The sequence below is a fragment of the Macaca thibetana genome, chromosome 5 (genome assembly GCF_024542745.1).
Source record: "Macaca thibetana thibetana isolate TM-01 chromosome 5, ASM2454274v1, whole genome shotgun sequence".
NCBI lineage: Eukaryota > Metazoa > Chordata > Mammalia > Primates > Cercopithecidae > Macaca > Macaca thibetana.
Window position 1 is genome coordinate 39,599,497 of NC_065582.1, and position 19,089 is coordinate 39,618,585.

At 40.6% G+C, this 19,089-nt stretch overlaps 3 protein-coding genes and 1 non-coding gene across 11 annotated transcripts in view; all 4 read right to left on the reverse strand.

Annotated features, from left to right (window-relative positions):
- The window catches only part of RPS3A (ribosomal protein S3A), a 1,130,248-nt gene that overhangs the window by 886,844 nt on the left and 224,315 nt on the right, over window positions 1-19,089 (reverse strand). The gene's annotated exons all lie outside the window — the stretch shown is intronic.
- MAB21L2 (mab-21 like 2) overlaps window positions 1-19,089 on the reverse strand; it is a 501,930-nt gene that overhangs the window by 363,370 nt on the left and 119,471 nt on the right. The window lies entirely within an intron of this gene.
- The window catches only part of DCLK2 (doublecortin like kinase 2), a 179,300-nt gene that overhangs the window by 41,286 nt on the left and 118,925 nt on the right, over window positions 1-19,089 (reverse strand). For 3 of the 6 annotated variants that reach the window (XR_007725790.1, XM_050791171.1, XM_050791172.1), the window contains exons 4-6: window positions 17,205-17,306; window positions 16,233-16,283; window positions 11,394-11,488 (exon numbers count right to left, since the gene is read on the reverse strand). Coding sequence is in view for 5 of the 6 variants with exons in the window: in XM_050791171.1 (XP_050647128.1) it covers window positions 11,394-11,488; window positions 16,233-16,283; window positions 17,205-17,306 (248 nt within the window). In the remaining variant the exon portion in view is untranslated. The remainder of the gene's footprint in view (window positions 1-11,393; window positions 11,489-16,232; window positions 16,284-17,204; window positions 17,307-19,089) is intronic. The other 3 variants (XM_050791174.1, XM_050791175.1, XM_050791176.1) reach the window with 2 other exon arrangements.
- On the reverse strand, window positions 5,548-5,610 carry LOC126955843 (U7 small nuclear RNA). Its single transcript, XR_007726130.1, has one exon. It is a non-coding gene; the product is annotated as a U7 small nuclear RNA (small nuclear RNA).

The following is a 19,089-nucleotide window of genomic DNA, read 5'->3' on the forward strand; positions in this document are numbered from 1 at the left end:
ACAAGTTCCAGAGGCCCAGACTTGCCACTGGTGTCTGAAGGAGGGGGTAGTTTTGGGGACTGGGCCCTCAACCCATGGGATCTGATGCTCTCTCCAGGTAGACATTGTCAGAATTGAATTGGGAGGACACCCACGTGGTACCTGCTGTAGAACGGATTACTCACTTAATGGTGGAATGAAACTCATCCCCCACATTTGGTCACAAAAGTCTTCTTCTGTGCTTATTGTTTTTTTGGTGTGAGAGCAGAGCAAAAACATGGTTTGAGAAAGTTTTTCCCTATATATATATATATATATATATATATATATATATATATTTTTTTTTTTTTTTTTTTTTTTTTTTTTTTTTGAGACGGAGTCTCGCTCTGTCACCCAGGCTGGAGTGCAGTGGCCGGATCTCAGCTCACTGCAAGCTCCGCCTCCCGGGTTCACGCCATTTTCCTGCCTCAGCCTCCCGAGTAGCTGAGACTACAGGCGCCCGCCACCTCGCCCGGCTAGTTTTTTGTATTTTTTTAGTAGAGACGGGGTTTCACCGGGTTAGCCAGGATGGTCTCGATCTCCTGACCTCGTGATCCGCCCGTCTCGGCCTCCCAAAGTGCTGGGATTACAGGCTTGAGCCACCGCGCCCGGCAGGATTTTTTAAAAGCTCCGCAGATGATCCAACATGCAGCCAAGGTTGAGAACATCAGTGGAGGAAGTTTCTGGCAGCAATTTTAATTAACTGTTCGGCTACCATAATCTGTATAAGTTCACTCTGTCACTCTAACCACTGCAAGTCATCTATAGCCAAACAACCTTGCCTTTGTAAGAAAAGGAAACAGGACACCCATATGGTTTACTGAATCCTACTTTGTACCAAGTCATGACGTGAGTATTTTGCATTGAATGAGTTAGGCATGATCATCATCTCCATTGACCTGTGAAGAAATCAGAGCTCAGAGAGGGTATGTAACTAGCCCATCACCACAGCAAACGTGGAACCAGAATCCAAACCCAGGCCTGACTCCAGAGCCCAAGCTTCTTGGCAATTCTCACACTGTCCTATCCTCTAAGATTACGAGAAAAGTCCTGCAAGCCTATTAAACCAACTAAAGGAAGTCACCCAATTCTAGACTTGCTGATCAAAATATACACTATGGTATATTTAGAACATGTTTTATGATTATATAATTATAGTAACATTCCTGTAATTCAGTCACATGACATACAAATTGATAAATTCACAGCCTTTCCTCACACAGAATTTAAGGTAAATTTTTTCTTTAAAAAATAATTCTGAAGTATACTGAATTAAAAAAATACACTAGATAGTACCTGTAAATAGATTTGTATCATTGGCATTTTTGTGGGTTTTTTAAACATTAGGAACATCGTTTCCATTAACGAGAATGAAATCCAGTGTAAAGTATTACAAATGCTGAATTAGGAATGTGTTCAAGAACAGAAACCTTTATTATTTTCATATTGGATTTCTGATAATTTGAAATACTTCAGTATGAGTAATGAGATATGAAAACAATCGGAATTAGCACCCAGAGGCTGGTAACACAGCCTGCATGGTTAGACTTGGTTTTGTTTGGCAAAAACAGTGGCACTTGAGACTTGTGGTTGGTTAACAATGGTAAACAGAATCCACTGTCTGTACATGAATATGGTTTAATACAACAGACAGCTCTACAGTCTATCAAAGGGGCAGCATGGAACGCAACTCCTGCTGTCCTGTTCTTCCAAAGACAGACACCACCACAGCTGACTACATGGCCTGTCAAAACCAGCAGAGAATCTCATCGCACCCCTCTGAGTAAGCCCTTCGAGTAAGGTGTTGGCTTACCGGATTCTTACTGGATTGTGACCAACAGACAGGTGGTGTGACTATGCCTACTTGCTAAAAATACCTGCATGCTTTCACTGTGAGGTTTCACTGATTTCTAGGATGCCAGAGTGATGAGACAGGTGCCTGCCTCTTCAGTTATAACTATGGAGGCTACTACAAGCAGCCACGATGACAATCTCTAAGTCTTTTTTTTTTTTTTTTTTTTTTTTTTTTTTTTTGAGACGGAGTCTCGCTCTGTCACCCAGGCTGGAGTGCAGTGGCCGGATCTCAGCTCACTGCAAGCTCCGCCTCCCGGGTTTACGCCATTCTCCTGCCTCAGCCTCCCGAGTAGCTGGGACTACAGGCGCCCATCACCTCACCCAGCTAGTTTTTTGTATTTTTTTAGTAGAGACGAGGTTTCATCGTGTTAGCCAGGATGGTCTCGATCTCTTGACCTCGTGATCCGCCCGTCTCAGGCTCCCAAAGTGCTGAGATTACAGGCTTGAGCCACCGCGCCCGGCCAACAATCTCTAAGTCTTTAACTCCCTCCAATTACCTATAATGCACTACCAAGAAGAATTTCTGGGCCCACTTTTATGAATAATGGGGCATTTAAGTTTAACACATGTGCCGGTTGCATTCAACTGAAATTCTTACAATTGATCCTATTTATACACTTATTTACTTGGTAAATCCTCCCTGCATCCTCAGAAAGATGGGCTTCAGTCCAGGTGAGCCATTTACTTCCCAAATGCACCAGATTTCACTAGCAACTACAATGTGCAAATCATTGTCCTCAAAGTCTGAGATGCGTTATGACTTATTTTGTTAGGGCACTTCAAAACTGCTTAGCCCCTCTTTTGGTTTTTATTCTACAAAATCAATTACATGGAAAGATGAAGTCACTACCCATCTCTGGGGTAATGAGAAGTGGTCAGTTTCTTAGTACTGAAGGTTATCAACTAGTCTTAATTACAAAAGAAAAGCCAAAGCTCCCGGGAAAAGCAAAAATGTCTAAGGTCAGCAGCTACTGTGGATTTACATTTCACAGCTTCGAAAAGAAGTGTTCAAGTTCAGAAGGTCGAAGAGTTACATTTTAGCTCTGCCAATCAGGATGAGATACTACCAGCCCTTTCATCACACTTCACAAATCTGGAAAATCTTTCACCACTAGCAGACCCAGGAGACATCATCAGATAAAATATCAGCACATCAGACAGTTCATAATCTCAAGATGTTGGATAATGTTTCACATGTACTTTTTTCTTCCTTCTTTCAACCGGCAAGAATGCTCACAGCAGACAGCCTCCAGGCATACACTTCAGCATCAAAACACGAAACATTTTATCCCTCAGTGTCCACAGATGTGCTGTGACTCTGAAGCCTTAAGTTACTACTGCCTTAAAAGTCTTAAACTGGAACATGAATGATGAATTAAAGTTCAGGGAAATGCTTTCTTCATCCATCTGGCAGCTGATGACACATTTACTACTCTTTATTGCCTATCTGTCCCAAAGAAAATGCTGTGATTTAAGCATAGCAAATATTCCTATGGGAAAAGTTATCAGCTAGATTGAAGAGACTCCGAGGAACTTGCACAGAGGGAACAGAAGATCATAGGCTGGGGTCAAGCAGAAAAATGGAGAATCAGGAAGACGAGCACATTAAAAGAAGCAAACGATGTCCGCTGGGGTGGGATTCTAGGATTTGAAGAGGACGAAAAAGAATGAGTAAGGAGTCATCAGTCTGAGGAACAAAAGGACTGGAAGGAGAACAAAGCAATAAAATTGATGGGGTGAGACTCTGGCAGCCCTCAAAAAAGAGGATGGACAGGAAGGTTGGAAAGGACAGGATGAGGAAGCCGGAGCAGCCCAGGGCAGAAATTCTGAGTGGCTGATAAAGAGACAAAAATGGAGAGAAGGCTGGTGTGACTGCCAGACTCCACAATAGCCCTTGTGAGCCCCACCTCCTGTTTTTCATGCCCTTGTGATCAATCTCCCCATGCTGAGTTGGGCTGGTGTGTGACCACCAAGATATTATGGAAGATACGGGGTCTGGCTTCCAAGGTTAAGTCACAGAATGGACAGCTTCTGTATGGCACTCTCTCTCTCTCTTTCTTATCACTGGGTTCTGGGGAAAGCCACCTGCAGTGTTCTGAGGAAACTCAAGCCAACTTATGGAGAAGTCCACATGGCGAGTAACCGAGGCCTCCTGCCAACAGCCAGCACCAGCTTGCCAGCAAGTGAATGAGTGACCACAGAGGGGGATCCTCCATTCCCAGCCAAGCCTTCAGGCAGCTCCGGCCTGGGACGCATCTTGACTGCAACCTCATGAAAGATCTTGAGCCAGAACCACCCAGTGAAGCTGCTCCTGAATTTCTGACCCATCAGAGCTGTGTGAGAAAATCAATTTTTTACTTTTGTTTTAAGCTGTTAAGTTTTGGGATAACCTTTTTCCTTTTTTTTTTTTTTTTTTTTTTTTTTTTTTTTTTTTTTTTTTTTTGAGACAGAGTCTCATTCTTGTCACCCAGGCTGGAGTGCAATGGCGCGATCTCGGCTCACTGCTACCTCTGCCTCCTGGGTTCAAGTGATTCTCCTGCCTCAGCCTCCCAAGTAGCTGGCACTATGGGCAGGGGCACATTCCACCACACCCAGCAAAGCTTTTTATTTTTAGTAGAGATAGGATTTCACCATTTTGCCCAGGCTGGTCTCAAACTCCTGACCTCGGGTGATCCACCCACCTTGGCCTCCCAAAGTGCTGGGATTAAAGGCGTGAGCCACCGTGCCTTGCAGGAAAAACCTTTTTTTTTTTTTTTTTTTTTTTTTTTTTTTTTCTTTTTCCTGGAGATAGAGTCTCGCTCTGTTGCTCAGGCTGGAGTGCAGTGGTGTGATCTCGGCTCACTGCAACCTCCGCCTCCTGAATTCAAGCAATTCTCCCACCTCAGCCTCCCAGGTGGGATAACCTGTTTCTAACAGAGTCATTTATAGATTACTGATAGGGTTGGAATATGTGAAGAGGGCAGGAAAGCAGAGGTGAAGGGAGAGTTGAGAGGAAAAGCTGGTGATAGAAAAGCAGAGGAGGTAATAAAATCTGGAGTCTGACTTCTCTCACTTTCTCTTTCCTCCTTGTACACCACTGCGTGTTAGTTTTTTGTAAGTGAAACTGCCTTTATGTGAAAATGGAACCTGGAAATGCCAAGGTTTATGGTAAGAAAGAATAACAAGGCTATCCTAACTGCTTTCTCCATATTTAATCAATCTCAATCCTGTGCGGCAGGTCCTATTAATCCCTTTTTTCACAGATAGGGGTGATGTGACTTGCCCAACGTAAAACAGCTTAAAAGTGACCATGCCAAGATCAAACCCAGGCACTTGGACTTCATGTGCTTTTTTTCCATTTTTAATTTTAAGTCGGAGTCCTGCCCTGTAGCCCAGGCCGGAGTGAAGTGGCAGGATCTCGGCTCACTGCAACCTCTGCCTCCCGGGTTCAAGGGATTCTCCTGCCTCAGCCTCCCGAGTAGCTGGGATTACAGGCGCCCGCCACCATGCCTGGTTAATTTTTGTATTTTTAGTAGAGATGGGGTTTCGCCATGTTAGCCAGGCTGGTCTTGAGCCCCTGAACTCGTGATCCGACCACCCTGGCCTCCCGATCCGACCACCCTGGTCTCCCAAAGTGCTGGGATCACAGGCATGAGCCACCACACCTGGCCCTAAATGTTTTAATAGATTTACCTGCTTGGAGTCTTCTGGTACCACCAGAAACCCCGCCAGACAAATTCTAAAAGGGCTGTCACATTTCACATGCTTTTGATCACCATCCTGTGTCCGTTTCCAAATGGAGGAGGCAGCAAAGGAGGGAGGGAGCTCAGGTCTCCCAAAGTGCTGGGATTAAAGGCGTGAGTCACCGTGCCTTGCCAGAATAACCTGGTATAGCTGCACACCAGGGGGCACCGTTCCCACCTTAATAATCTGGCCCAAGTAGACCAAGACTTTTGTCTTGATAACCCTCAGCTTAACTAGAATAGCTCGGAATAATCACAAAAAAACTTTAAGCATTAGAGGACAAAAGGAAAATAAACCAGAGTCTCAAGGAGCTTTGTAGCCTCGTAACAAAGGCATAGTATAACTTGGCGTGAACTGTCCTTACTTCAGAAGTCCCTGGGCACCCCATGTTCCCGGCTGTGGGAGGCAGCCTGGAGCCACTGAGGTGAGAGAGGCTGTGTGTGGCCTGCAGAAATGCCTCCTCCCTAGGTGACCATCACCGGGAACAGCCCTGACCATCAGGAAAGCCAGATTCCCTAAGTTCAAACAGAAGCAAAGCCAAGTTATAATACCTAGGAGTTAGGTTCTGGGGAAGAGGCCTAACAGGGACCTGCTGGGTGGCCTTATCCTTTAATAACTAATTTTACCAACTTTTGGTCTGATCATGTTGTTTCCAATCATTTAAGAAGACTGGTCTTGCTTTCCCACCGCGTCCTTGGGGCTGGTTGTGTTTATGAGCGTGGGCTCAACACCCAGCTATGCCACCATACCCACAGTGTGACTTCATCACAGGCCCACCACAGAACCTCATCCCACATCCCTGTAACCCATGTATCTGCTGAACCTGGACTATGCTAATTCCATTCTATACCAATCTTGACAATACTCAGCTCCACTGAGTACTGTCTTCCAAAGAAAACCAAAAACCCTAAGTTATTGTGAACTCTGTGATTTTACTAAAGCTTTATGAGGTTAGGTGAAAATAATGGGCACAGTGTAGACAGTTTTACTTTCAAGAAACTCCCATTAGATACCTATTAACATGCTTTTCCCCCAAGCCTCTCAGGAAAAGTTGCCACCAGGTATTTTTCTCTGTCTTTCCACCCCATTCACCCAGCCTCCTCCCTAGCCCCAGGATTTCCTCCCTCTTTTTCCCACACCTCCCCACCATTCCCCTCCCAATCTCTCAACCCTTTCTCATGTGGAGCAAATGTGTTACTCAGGAGGCTGAGACAAGAGAATCACTCGAACCCGGAAGGCGGAGGTTGCAGTGAGCCAAGATCGCACCACTGCACTCCAGCCTGGGCGACACAGCAAGACTCCATCTCAAAAAACAAACAACAAACAAACAAACAAAAATACACAAAAAAAAGTCAGTTTCTCTATCTTGAAGACTAAACAAGGTTTGAAACTACTTCCAGTTTTTACACTCTATGGTTTTAGGTAACTACTGACAAAAACTCTTTTATGACCAAAACTTTAGTCAGGTTCCTCCGAGTCCTCTGCTTGACTAGGCCCAACCTTGGGTTTCCCTCCCTGTCCCTGCAGAATCCAGGCTGAGGTCTGAGCAAGATTCCTGTTAAGTCAGGTTAGGGAAAATCCCCTGTACTTGCTGTCTGACTCTGATGTCAGATCAGCCCAGCCTGCCTTCAGCAAGCCTATCAAGTCAGTTGAGCCGGAAGCCTCTTAGGCTGGATGGTTCCTCTAATACTCTTCCATCTGCTGATTCCTACCCTGCTCCTTCATTATAAATCCCCACTTTTCCTTGCTGGAGCTGGATTTCCTCTTTTCCTCCCTGCAAGGCTCTACTACAGTGGTCTCTATACCACATGCCAGGGACCACCCCCACTCTTTGAATAAAGTCTCCCTTATAGTCTTTAACAAGTATCTGGAATAATTAGTGTTTTTTCTTTAACACTACTTGAACAAAACAAATATATAATCAAGATACCACTAACTCTCAGTTGTCCTAATGTCTTTCAGTTTTAGGTTTAGAACCTTAATTACTTGGTCGCCACCCTATTTCTTACATGATCACCTGCAAAAAAAATTATTCACAAGTTGAAGAAAGCTTTGCTTCTGCTACTGGCTTTTGTCCAGCCCCTCAAAGAACACAGTCTTAGCAGAATCATCTTCCTCATAAGAGTACTAAGAAAACTATGAGTACTTTTTGTGGAGAGCAGGGTAGATTGTCTATTTTTTATATCTTTCTTAATGAGCAAACCAAAGGGCCACTAACAATCCATGATCAGAGATTAAACATATCATCCTATTTTCATTTTCAGTTCTTTCAATGCCCCCACCAAAATATTAAAATAATTCCCAGACATGGATACAAAGAGGGAAACACTGTGACAGAACATCAAATTCTGCTTACCCTTAACCTTATTTAGTTCCCCAGTGAATAAAATCCAGATAGTAAAAAAACCAGCAATGCCAAAAGCTGTGTCCTGGCAGCTAGAGAGACTGTCAGCTCCTGCACATGCTGTCCTGGCTCGGTCTGCTTGCTTTTATCAATTCTCTGATTCTCTGGAAAAAGATTATCTATCCCCCAAGGCCATTAAAGCATCTAACTAGGATAAATAGTGGTAACGAGTTCCTGCCCATGAAAAACAATCCTCCATTCTCAGACATTCCCTCTTAACTGATCTTAATAAGTGATTTTAAATGAAGGGAAGGGAAACGCATAGTGCTAACACACGGTAATTATCTGTAATTCCTCATCTGTCATGCCATTGAATAGAAAAAAATAAGTTGGTGCCTTGCAATGACATCAAAATTAGGGTATTTGGTACAGTAAAGTAACCTGACTAAATTGCATTATTTAAAAAGCAGGTTTTCATCCCAATGACAATATATACTACAGATTATGGGAACTGTAATGAGATGAAATTTCCATAAGGCAGGACCCATGAGAATAGGCAGTAGTTAGAGAGCTTTGGGATTGTGGCCTAAAAGCTGAATCAGTGTGGCAGAGACATTAGTTACTCCTGTTTAATGTAAAATTCGGTGGTTTTACATCAGCATTGAAGTAAAAGGGCAAAAAATACACTTCCTAGCCTTTTAGTTAGGTTTTTCCGCAAGTTAACAGAACTATATTCCTAGCATTTTAGAGCTCATTTAAAATCAAAAGTCCTTGTTTCACAAATAAGAAAAAGAAAACCCAGAGGAGGTATCACAGCTGTTAGCAAAGCCCACAGGCCTCAGGCACAGTGGAGAACAGGGGGTGGTTCTGGAAAGATGACTGTTCTTTTTCTTACTTATAATCTTATCTTCAATCTTGACCAGTAATCAACATTTCCCTTAATGAACAAATTAGTCTTCATTCCTCTTGGTGTGAATAAGTAATCCTTGAGCATTTACTGTGTGCTAAATGCTGGGGTTACTATAATAGTTACGATACACCTAGCATAGAAGGAACAATTTTACTTAATGTCTCAGCAATAACACAATTTATTATGTCTTTAAAATTCCATTAATCTTCACAAATGGGAGTGATCCTGCACAAGTATGCGTGCATCTGTGAAGTAGGAGGTGTGTGCACAGAATATTAACATGTATTTCCTTGAAATGGTTAGCTGTCCTGTCCTGAAGCTATAGTTGTAATTACTAATAAGCAGCACCAACTAGCCTAGTGGCAAAAACAGAAAATGACGATATTGGGTTTAGAGTTGAAGATGGACTAGGAAGATGGGAGCTGGGGTTACCAATGGGTAACAAAAAATGGGGAAGTGACCAAGACCCAAAGTAAGCAGGCACTAAAGTGTCCCATCTGATCCCCCAAAGCGGCCCTAGGTCAAGGATCTCAGCCCTGCCTGGGGCAATGGCCTGGGAGAGAAATATGAATGACCTTGGCATGTGGCTCACTGGAAAGGTTATCCTAGATCTGCCCTAGAACAATTAACCAGCTCTAGGAGCCACTTGCTTTTGCTTTAACAAATGATGAAACAACAAACCTGAAAAGAGCTAAATCAACTTATTTTTATTTTAGTTCTCTTGAAAATTACCTCTATTAATAACAACGTACTTCCAATCTGTTCCAGGGAAAATAGGAGAAAAATCTGAAAATAATTAGCTTACTAGTAATTTTTAATTTATATAACTTTTCTGGGAATTGACAATTTAAAAGTCCACTGAAATCACATTATGAACTGACTTAAGTAGCACTTCAGAAAAATGCCTGCTTCTTTCGATAAATATAAAGAACTTTCAGTGATTACAGGTAGGTGAGAGCTAGATACTCCCTACTTCCAAACGTCCTACCAGTCTCAGCCCAAATTCTGCCAAGGATAAGCAAGCAGGCACAAAAACAGATGCTCTGTCCTTTTCCAGAATTCCTCTTTTTATTCTCAGGTACTTAAACATTATACAAGTCCACTCTGAGGGACACACAACATTCTCAAGGCAAGACAAGCAAACCTTACAGTCAACTGGAGAACAAAACCTTCTGAGAAGTGGGGAAGCACAGACCTCACACGCTGCTCTGAAGGTGTCAGAGAGGCTGGGCTTGGCAGGTTCCCATTCCTCACTCACACAAGGGTGGTGGGGTTCTAACCATTAAGTTTACTAATAAAAAAATACTCTTCTACATCTTTAAAGAAATCCTCTAGCACTATATTTGAAGTGTTTCGGGAACCAACTTTGGAAAACACATTCCTAATAATACATCTCATATAGAAACACATAAAGGGAATTAAAGTTAATTTATGTATACACATACATGACACTGCGTATACATCAGTATTCTCAGAATTCATTACCATGTAGACAACCCTTTGTTTCTACAAAGGAAATTTTTTTTTTTTTTTTTTTTTTTTGAGGCACAGTCTCACTTTGTCACCCAGGCTGGAGTGCAGTGGCGCGATCTCAGCTCACTGCAACCTCCGCCTCCTGGATCCAAGTGATTCTCCCACCTAGGCCTGCCGAGTAGCTGGGATTACAGGTTTGTACCACCATGCCTGGCTAATTTTTGTATTTTTAGTAGAGTCGGGGTTTCACCATGTTGGCCAGGCTGATCTTGAACTCCTGACCTCAAGTGATCCACCTGCCTCAGCCTCCCGAAGTGCTGGGATTACAGGCGTGAGCCATCACGTCTGGCTAGAAATTCCACCTTCAGCTCTAATTATTTACTGTTATTTTACCAGGCAAATTTTCTCTTCTAAATTTAAATTATTAGGAACTACTAAATCAAATAAAACTTGTTGAAATTTTGCACAATTGGTTTTGCTCATCTCTACTAGATAACTGTCTATTAAACCAACTGCTAATCATATTGTTACTGCTTATATTTTTAGGACATCATAGTCAATAGCTAAGATTGTGTCTAAGTTCCTCACTAAAGATGACCATATTTTCCTTGTGTTATCACTTGTGAGTATAAACATTATGCTAGTATTTCACTTCATTTTAGGCTTTTGACAAACTCAAATTATGTTAGCAATATTAAAGTCATGACTCAAAAGAAGATTTTTTAAAGAATCATGATGTTATCCAAGGCTTTACCGCTGCAAATCATTTTGATAATAATTGGAAAACTACTATTTATTATACTTTACCACATTATGTTCATCTCTAAAATAAGAACACTATAACCCCATGTTCCCATTTTAGAGATAAGAAACACTTCAGCTCAGAGGAGTTAAGTGAGTTGGTCAAAATGACCGCAGTACACAGGATTCGAAGTCAAATCTACCAGGTTCCAAATCCTAAACTCTTTTTAATTTGTTACTGTACCCAAGCCCCTAAACAAATTAAACTGCTAAACTATGAAACTCAAAATAACAAAATCACACAAATATGCCACATATCCTATTTCATACCTTTAATCCTCTGAAACTTCCTGGACTAGTTGGAGAGGAACTGGAGGATTTCGTAGATTTAGGAGTAGAAAGTTGGCTGCTGGGAGTTCCATTAACTGCCCATGAGACAACAAAGAAGACAGAAGTCCCATTAAAACCCACAATAACCAGACTGTATAAATACACTAGGTGCATGCACAATATAGGTCTCATTTTCAGCTCAAAGCAGACGGCAAATCAGCAAAAAGCAAAAAGAATGTATCTTATTGCATTACAGACAAAAAAAAAAAATCAAAGAGTGAAACTAGAACTATTTTCAATAGTAGTTTTCCAACAGCTATATAAATAAATACAGAAGACATTATGGAATTAGTGATGTGAACGAGAACTTTTCCATGTATCCTGCCTGCCAGCAAAGGTAGAGATAGCTGTTATATTTGTAATGGTTTACTATGAAGGCTGTTCAATATCCACTATCTTGGTGCATACCAACATAACCAAGAAGTTTGGATAACCAAGAAGTTTGTGTGGCTCTCCCAAATCAATTACACCATAATACAAACACATTTTCTGAGTATTTTCTTAATGAAAAGGGAAAATCTACTGGTAGTTTTCCCTGTAATTCCTCCTTATTTGCTCAAAGTCTGTGAAAAACATTCTTCAACCTTTTTTATCTAGACCACTTATTTCTAATTCCTTCCATTTTCTTTTCTACACAGCTTATCCTCCCCCATTTGTCCACAAATCTTGGTAGTTTTCTATACATCTGCTCTAAACCTCCATACACTTCTTTGGCTGAAAGCTCGATTTAGATCCTATGCTAGAATTATGTAGTATAGAATCTGTAAATGAACCTTTCCCCCAGAAAATTAAATTTGGAAATTTAAAAAATAACCGAAAAAAGTGTTCAGTTTTTGAAAATTTTGAAACCTCTCCTCCAGGAAAGGTTCGTTTGCAGATTCTATACTACAGAATTCTGGTCAAACATTTCAGTATGACTTTTGCTTATGCCTGATTGTATCATTAGAATCTATTTCTGCAGTAATTTCACAAAGCTAGTAGTTAACATCTAGTATTGATATATGTTTTCCTCCTCTAAATAGAGTATTTATAATCCGTTTTATTATAAATCTTCAAAGTTTTTGCCCAAAGTAGATGAAAAGTGTCATTCATCTTTTTGGAAAGAAAAGAGATGCTCACTTGCTTTTTATTCTTTTTTTTAAAAAAAAAAACATGAGACAGCGACAACTATTATTTTAAATCACGCTAATAAGTATAAAAAAACAAAAGCACAGGTAAAGGTCCTGAATAGGTGACTCAAAAAAAATGAGTACCAGTCCTTGAGCAGAGGCAGAAAGTGTGGATCAATGAATACTAATGATTACAAGAATCACCTGTAAACAGGAACATCTTGGTTTATAAAGTCATATTTATTGTACTGCTCATTTTAAAATTTCAGTAAAAATGAGAACTTTTTTCAGTTATTTTTAAGTTTCCAAAACTTTAATTTTTCTGACTCAAAACCCTCATTCAAAAATAACGGTCAGTGATCCAGATTTTATTAACAAATACATGTGGGTACTTAGAATACAAGTGTAACACAATTAACTGTACAATTAAAAATATTTAAGAGTATTCAACAGCCCTGGTTATTTCTCAATAAAGTTAAATTTCAATTAATGTTATTTCTTCTAAAAAACTTCTTTAAAAGGTAGAGCACAAAGGGTTTTTAGGGCAGTGAAACTGTATGATACTGTAATGGCGAATATATGTCATTACAAACTTGTCCAAACCCAGAAAACATACAACACCAAGAATGAACCTCAATGTAAACTATGGCTCTCGGGTGCTAAGGGGATTTCAATGCAGGTTCATCAACTGTAAAAAATGCAGCACTGTAATTGGGGATGTGGATAATAGAAGAAGTTACGCAAGTCTGCGGGCAAGGAAGTACACAGGAAATATGTAACTTTGGCTGTGAACCTAAAACTGCGCTAAAAAATAGTGTTTAAAAAAATCTTTTTCAATGGAATTCACACAAAATAGAGATTATGGCCGGCAATAAACTAGTAAGCTTGCCGTGAGCTGAAACTAAATTTTCCTTTTTTTCTTTTTTTTTTTTTTCCTGGTATTTTCTCCCTCTCACACAGCAATCTGCACAGGTCACCAGCTTCTAATCAGTACGCACTGTTAGTGTTCACTGGTATTCCAATCCCACACTGATAGCAAATGCTACCTTGGAATGATTGTAGGAAAGGGAGTGAAGGAGAAAAAGCAGTTTCGGCAGATAGCGATCTCTGCAGTAGATCAGTCTCCCTAAAATACATCCCCCTGCCCAGGCCTAGTTTCTTAACAAAACTCACTGCCAGGGATTTAACTGATGTCAATAACTACATGTCTATATTTTCACCAAAATAACTCATCCTAGAGAGATACTAATCACATATAGTCCTCTAAGTTTTTACAGCATTTGGAAGGTTCTAAACAATGTGCTTGAATGAGTTGTTCTTAATTTCACTTATTTGCACATTTCTCCAGTTCCGGAGAGGCTAATGGGGACCCTGGACAGCACCACGTCATGCCCTCTCCCCCTGCAACTTCCGTTGCTGCCGCAAGCGGAAGATGTGCCACCACCAGCCAGCACCTGCCTCATGCTTCCACTCTTCCGCTACACCCCTGGATTTTCACTCCTGAAATTTTATCCCCCTCCCCTCAACTCTAAGGAAAGAAATAAACTTGGGGGTTTTTTTTGTTTGTTTTCTTTGAATACTTTTTATCTTGGCAGACCAAGAAAGATTCAGAAGCTAAAATTCTAAAATAATGGCCAGGCACAGTGGCTCACATCTATAATCCCAGCACTTTGGGAGGCTGAGGCTGGTGGATCACTTGATATCAGGAGTTAGAGACCAGCCTGGCCAACATGGTGAAACCTTATCTCTACTAAAAATACAAAAATTAGCCAGGCGTGGTGGCTCATGCCTATAGTCCCAGCTACTCAGGAGGCTGAGGCAGGAGAATAGCTTGAACCCCTGAGGCGGAGGTGCAGTGAGCCAAGATCACACCACTGCACTCCAGCCTGGGCGACAGTAACCATTTACCCATTTATGTTACCTAGCTTAATATCTATGTGCTTTTTACATACTATTTAGCTATTCTGATAGAGTTTTGTTGAAGGATTTAGCCAACCAGAAGACTTCACTCAAGGCAGTCTCAAGACTTCACTTGGGACCTCTGTCCCAAGACCGAAAAGGTACAATATTATGTTCATAAAGTTACCAGCTCTGTTTGAATTTCATTAGTCCCATGGAATTTAAAAAATGGCAACAGACACACCATAGCTAAAGTAATCTGTAAAAACACTCCTGAGTACCATGGCTTTTAATAAGACAAAATTCTGTCCTTCATGGTGGTAGAAAGTGGAAAGAACTATATAGCACTATACAGATAAGCATTATGCAGATAAATATAGTAGCTTTCTTCAGATTCACTCAAATCCCAGTGATTGACTCAGGCTTTTGGTTTTCTATAGCTGAAGTGTCGAACATACTTTGAATTAATCTCTTATAAAAAAGATCATTTTCTCTCTAAAATGTGGTTTTAAAATCTTACAACTTTTACTTGATGAGTTTGAGGCTTACTCTATTAACTCAAATCCAAATTTGGACTTAATTGAAAATTGTGTGTACTAGAATGCTATGATTTTCCTTCATCAGTTTCTAAGTATTATAAATTCAAGGTAAGAGTTAGGTATACATTTATTAGGCTATCTTCTGGAGCTACTAGTGTGCAGGACAAATATGGCTATGAGACATGTTTTTAGTTCAATATGCTAATTTTTCTCTTTGGACCTTAGGGGGACAAAATTGAATTAATCATACTCGATTCTTGAACCACTCTCCCTTTTATTAAAATTTTTTTTAAAAGAGACAGGGCCTTGCTACATTGCCAAGGCTAGAGTGCAGTGGCTATTCACAGGCACTATCATCACAGCTCATTACAGCCTCAAACTCCTGGCCTCGAGAGATCCTCCTGCCTCAGCCTCCGAGAAGATGGGACCACAGGTGGTACCTCCATGCCCAGTTATTTAATTATTTTTACTGATGTTACAAGCATCTGTAAAGCTATCACCAAAACTACATCTACCCTTTGATTAACCCAGGTCAGTGTATTTATGCAAGTCTCATCTCTATATTAAGCTTTCTCAGTTTTAAGATATTTTACAGAAAGCATGATACAATTTGAAATAAGGTTAATAACAGAGGTATTTTCAGATAAAAATACACATATTGTTAACTGTCACATTTTTAGAGAGAAAAGGCTGAGTCTATAACTCTAGGAAAATAAATATTTGACAACTAGAAATATTGCAGTGTTGCCTCTCTGTATATGTAAGAAACACTTCATAATCCTACGCTGGCATATGCTATTATGAAGTACTTCTAAGATTTCAGTGATTCCTAAACTGTTAACCCCAGGGTGGGGAGGGGGTGAGCACAGAAGACCAAAATTTCTTCTATGGCTATTTTCATAGTACCAACAAACTTTAGCCTTTTTCAGTAACAGAACATTTCTCCAAATTAACTAGAAGATGGACCCCTTGCAGCAATGTGCCTCCTCAATCGCTTTGTATTCCTGACTATACAGACAGGCACTTGGTAATCTTCTGATAATAACCGGCTCTCTTAATGAATAGAGGAGGCTAAAGTGTCTTGTGCAATGCAAAGCATTTCATACCACACAGATGTGCACTGGAATAAGCCAGATACATTCATGGAAATGGAGCAAAAGGAAACAGAAAAGTGGCAAAAAACAAAAACAAAAACCCAGCAGAGCAACAAAGCCACAATAGTCATGGCTCACCTGGGGATTTGGCTGTAGAATAGGCACTGGAGTAGTGGCCACCCCGCTTTACTGTACACATGCAGTATACACAGAGCAGAAGACAGTAAGGAGAGTGGTTATTCAGCAGCTCTAAATGTGTGTTCAGAAAGAGTAAAACAACCTGCTCTACAGAAAGTCAGGGGGTGCTGAGAGGGGAAAGGGCGAATAGTGGAATGTCTGAAAAACTTGGTCTTTTATGAAGTCTAATGCTCGAGGCTACTGTTATTGATACAACTTTCACATGTTCTAGATTCACCACCTGTAAAATCATGGTTTTTTCACAATTCTTTCCTTAAGGGGAAATGATATCAACAGACTTATTCTTAATTATTACAAACAAACCCATAAAATCAATATATGAAGATATTTATGTATGTTTTTAATGTTTAAAAATGCCCCGTAAAAATTATGACTAATTTATAGGCTTAAGACTTGCAAGAAACTTTATTACAGGTAAGTCTGACTCTTAAATAAGTAAAATACTACTTTTCAACAATAATCACTGCTATGAATGTACCATTTGATGAGGGAGAAGCCAGTGGAAATATATCAAGTAAATACATTTCTGGGTAGAGTGTGTGCATGTGATTTTTAAAAAAGAGATAATGTTAAGAAAATAATTATCCACAATCATAGGGCACAAAATTCAAAATGCAGTATACAGAGGTCCAAATGTGAAACACTTCTATGTAAATACCAGCAGAATCTAGATCATCAAGCTGTTCCCAAGAAAAATGTGTCAGAACAAAACTATACAAGTCTCTTAGGAGAATTATTATAACTTGGGGAAACAGACTTAACTTTTGGTTTTAAAAGTCATGTCATCTCTGTTTTTCTGGAACTTGGCTGCATACGACCCCAGCAAAGATTACTAATTCATAAAAATTAGAGAAAACAGAAGGAAAATGATCTGTTCCTGCTATGACCATCTATTCCTTTTCCACTAACTACCTGAAGCTGGTGATTTGCTGCGTCGAGAGGGCCCAGGGCTTTTGGATCCAGAATACTTAACAGCTGAGGATCGAGAATAAGATGACTTCAGGACACGGCATTCTAGAAAAGAACAAAAGTGCATTAACTAAATCTGGTTTTAATAATGACCAAAATGAGATTTAGATGTAATTGTTTACTGACCAGAACTATTACCTGATAATTTCTCTATTACTGTTAAACAATTTAACATACAAAGCAGTTGTCCCAAAAGTACACCTGAGTTTACCTTCAGCCAGGCTACACATCTTCCCCCCGCAACCCCCCCCCCCCAACCCCCGAGACAGAGTTTCGCTCCTGTTGCCCAGGCTGGAGTGCAATGGCGCGATCTGGGCTCACTGCAACCTCTGCCTCCCAGATTCAAGTGATTCTCTTGCCTCAGCCTCCCAAGTAGCTGGGATTACAGGTGCCCACCACCATGCTCAGATAATCTTTTGTATTTTTAGTAGAGAAGGGGTTTCACTATGTTGGCCGGGCTGGTGTCAAACTCCTGACCTCACGCAGCACACCCGCCTCAGCCTCCCAAAGTGCTGGGATTACAGGCATGAGCCACCATGCCCCGCCAAGGCTACACATTTTAGGACGTCACCTCATTGTTCCAGATGGAGCTAATTAAGTACAGACATTCCAATGCCCTAACTTGATACACACAAACATCCACAGCCTAATCTATACATGTGCAACTATCTTTTAAAATTGGTAGTACTGATAGGCAAAGACTATAATTTTATTATGCTCTCCAACTTCTTGATTGCCTTATTTTAAAAGGGCATGGGACTCTTAACTTATGAACCCCCTCCTGAATTATGTTCCATCTTTTCAAAGTATGGAACATCAAAAATGAGGAAAATAGTTTTGTTTGTTTGTTTGTTTTGAGATGGAGTCTCGCTCTGTCGCCCAGGCTGAAGTGCAGTGGCGCGATATTGGCTCACTGCAACCTCTGCCTCCCAGGTTCAAGTGATTCTCCTGTCTCAGCCTCTGGCCTGTAGCTGGGACTACAGGCGCCCACCACCACGCCCGGCTAATTTTCTGTATTTTTAGTAGAGATGGGGTTTCACCATGTTGGCCAGGCTGGTCTCGAACTTCTGATCTCAGGTAATCCGCTCGCCTCAACCTCCCAAAATGCCGGGATTACAGGCGTGAACCACCGTGCCTGGCTGAATAGCTTTAAACAATAACTGCTCTTTCCATACATCACCAAATAAAATAATATTTACAATACCAGAAGTAATTATAACTAAAGTAATCACTTCTAATTTGAATGATGAAAAACATGGGTTTTGAAGTTGTGTAGATTTTGAATGAACTATGGATTTGACATTTGTTAACCAGGGGGCCTTGGCTGTAAGCCTGATTTATTTTTTCCTAATGAAATTGGGATAAGAATAAAATTTGCATCATAGGCTTGTTATAAGGGTTAAATTAGATAACATACTGTCTGTAGTAGTTTACTCTAAAATACTTCAATTTATGCAGGAAGTTTAAAATGTGGATTAATTTTAGTCTATACCCGAGGGGCAGTAAACTGACAAGTGAAGTACACTAATCAGGAAAATACACCCAAGGGGAGGCTAGTTAGCATTTGAAAGACTCTAATCAAAACCTTACACAAAGGGAGCAACTTTTGCCTAATTAGCATTGTGGATGTTAAAAGTATTCGACTGCTGAAAGGTGTGTGTGGATTATTAGAAACATCTTAAATGCATTGCTACTCCTTTATATGAGCAGCAAGAGCCAACAACCTAGAACTGCAGAACTACATTCAAGGTTTACGAATTGGAACCAATCCTGTATCTAACTATTAATCGAGGATTTAGTTACTTCACTAAAATCAAGTAAACTGAAT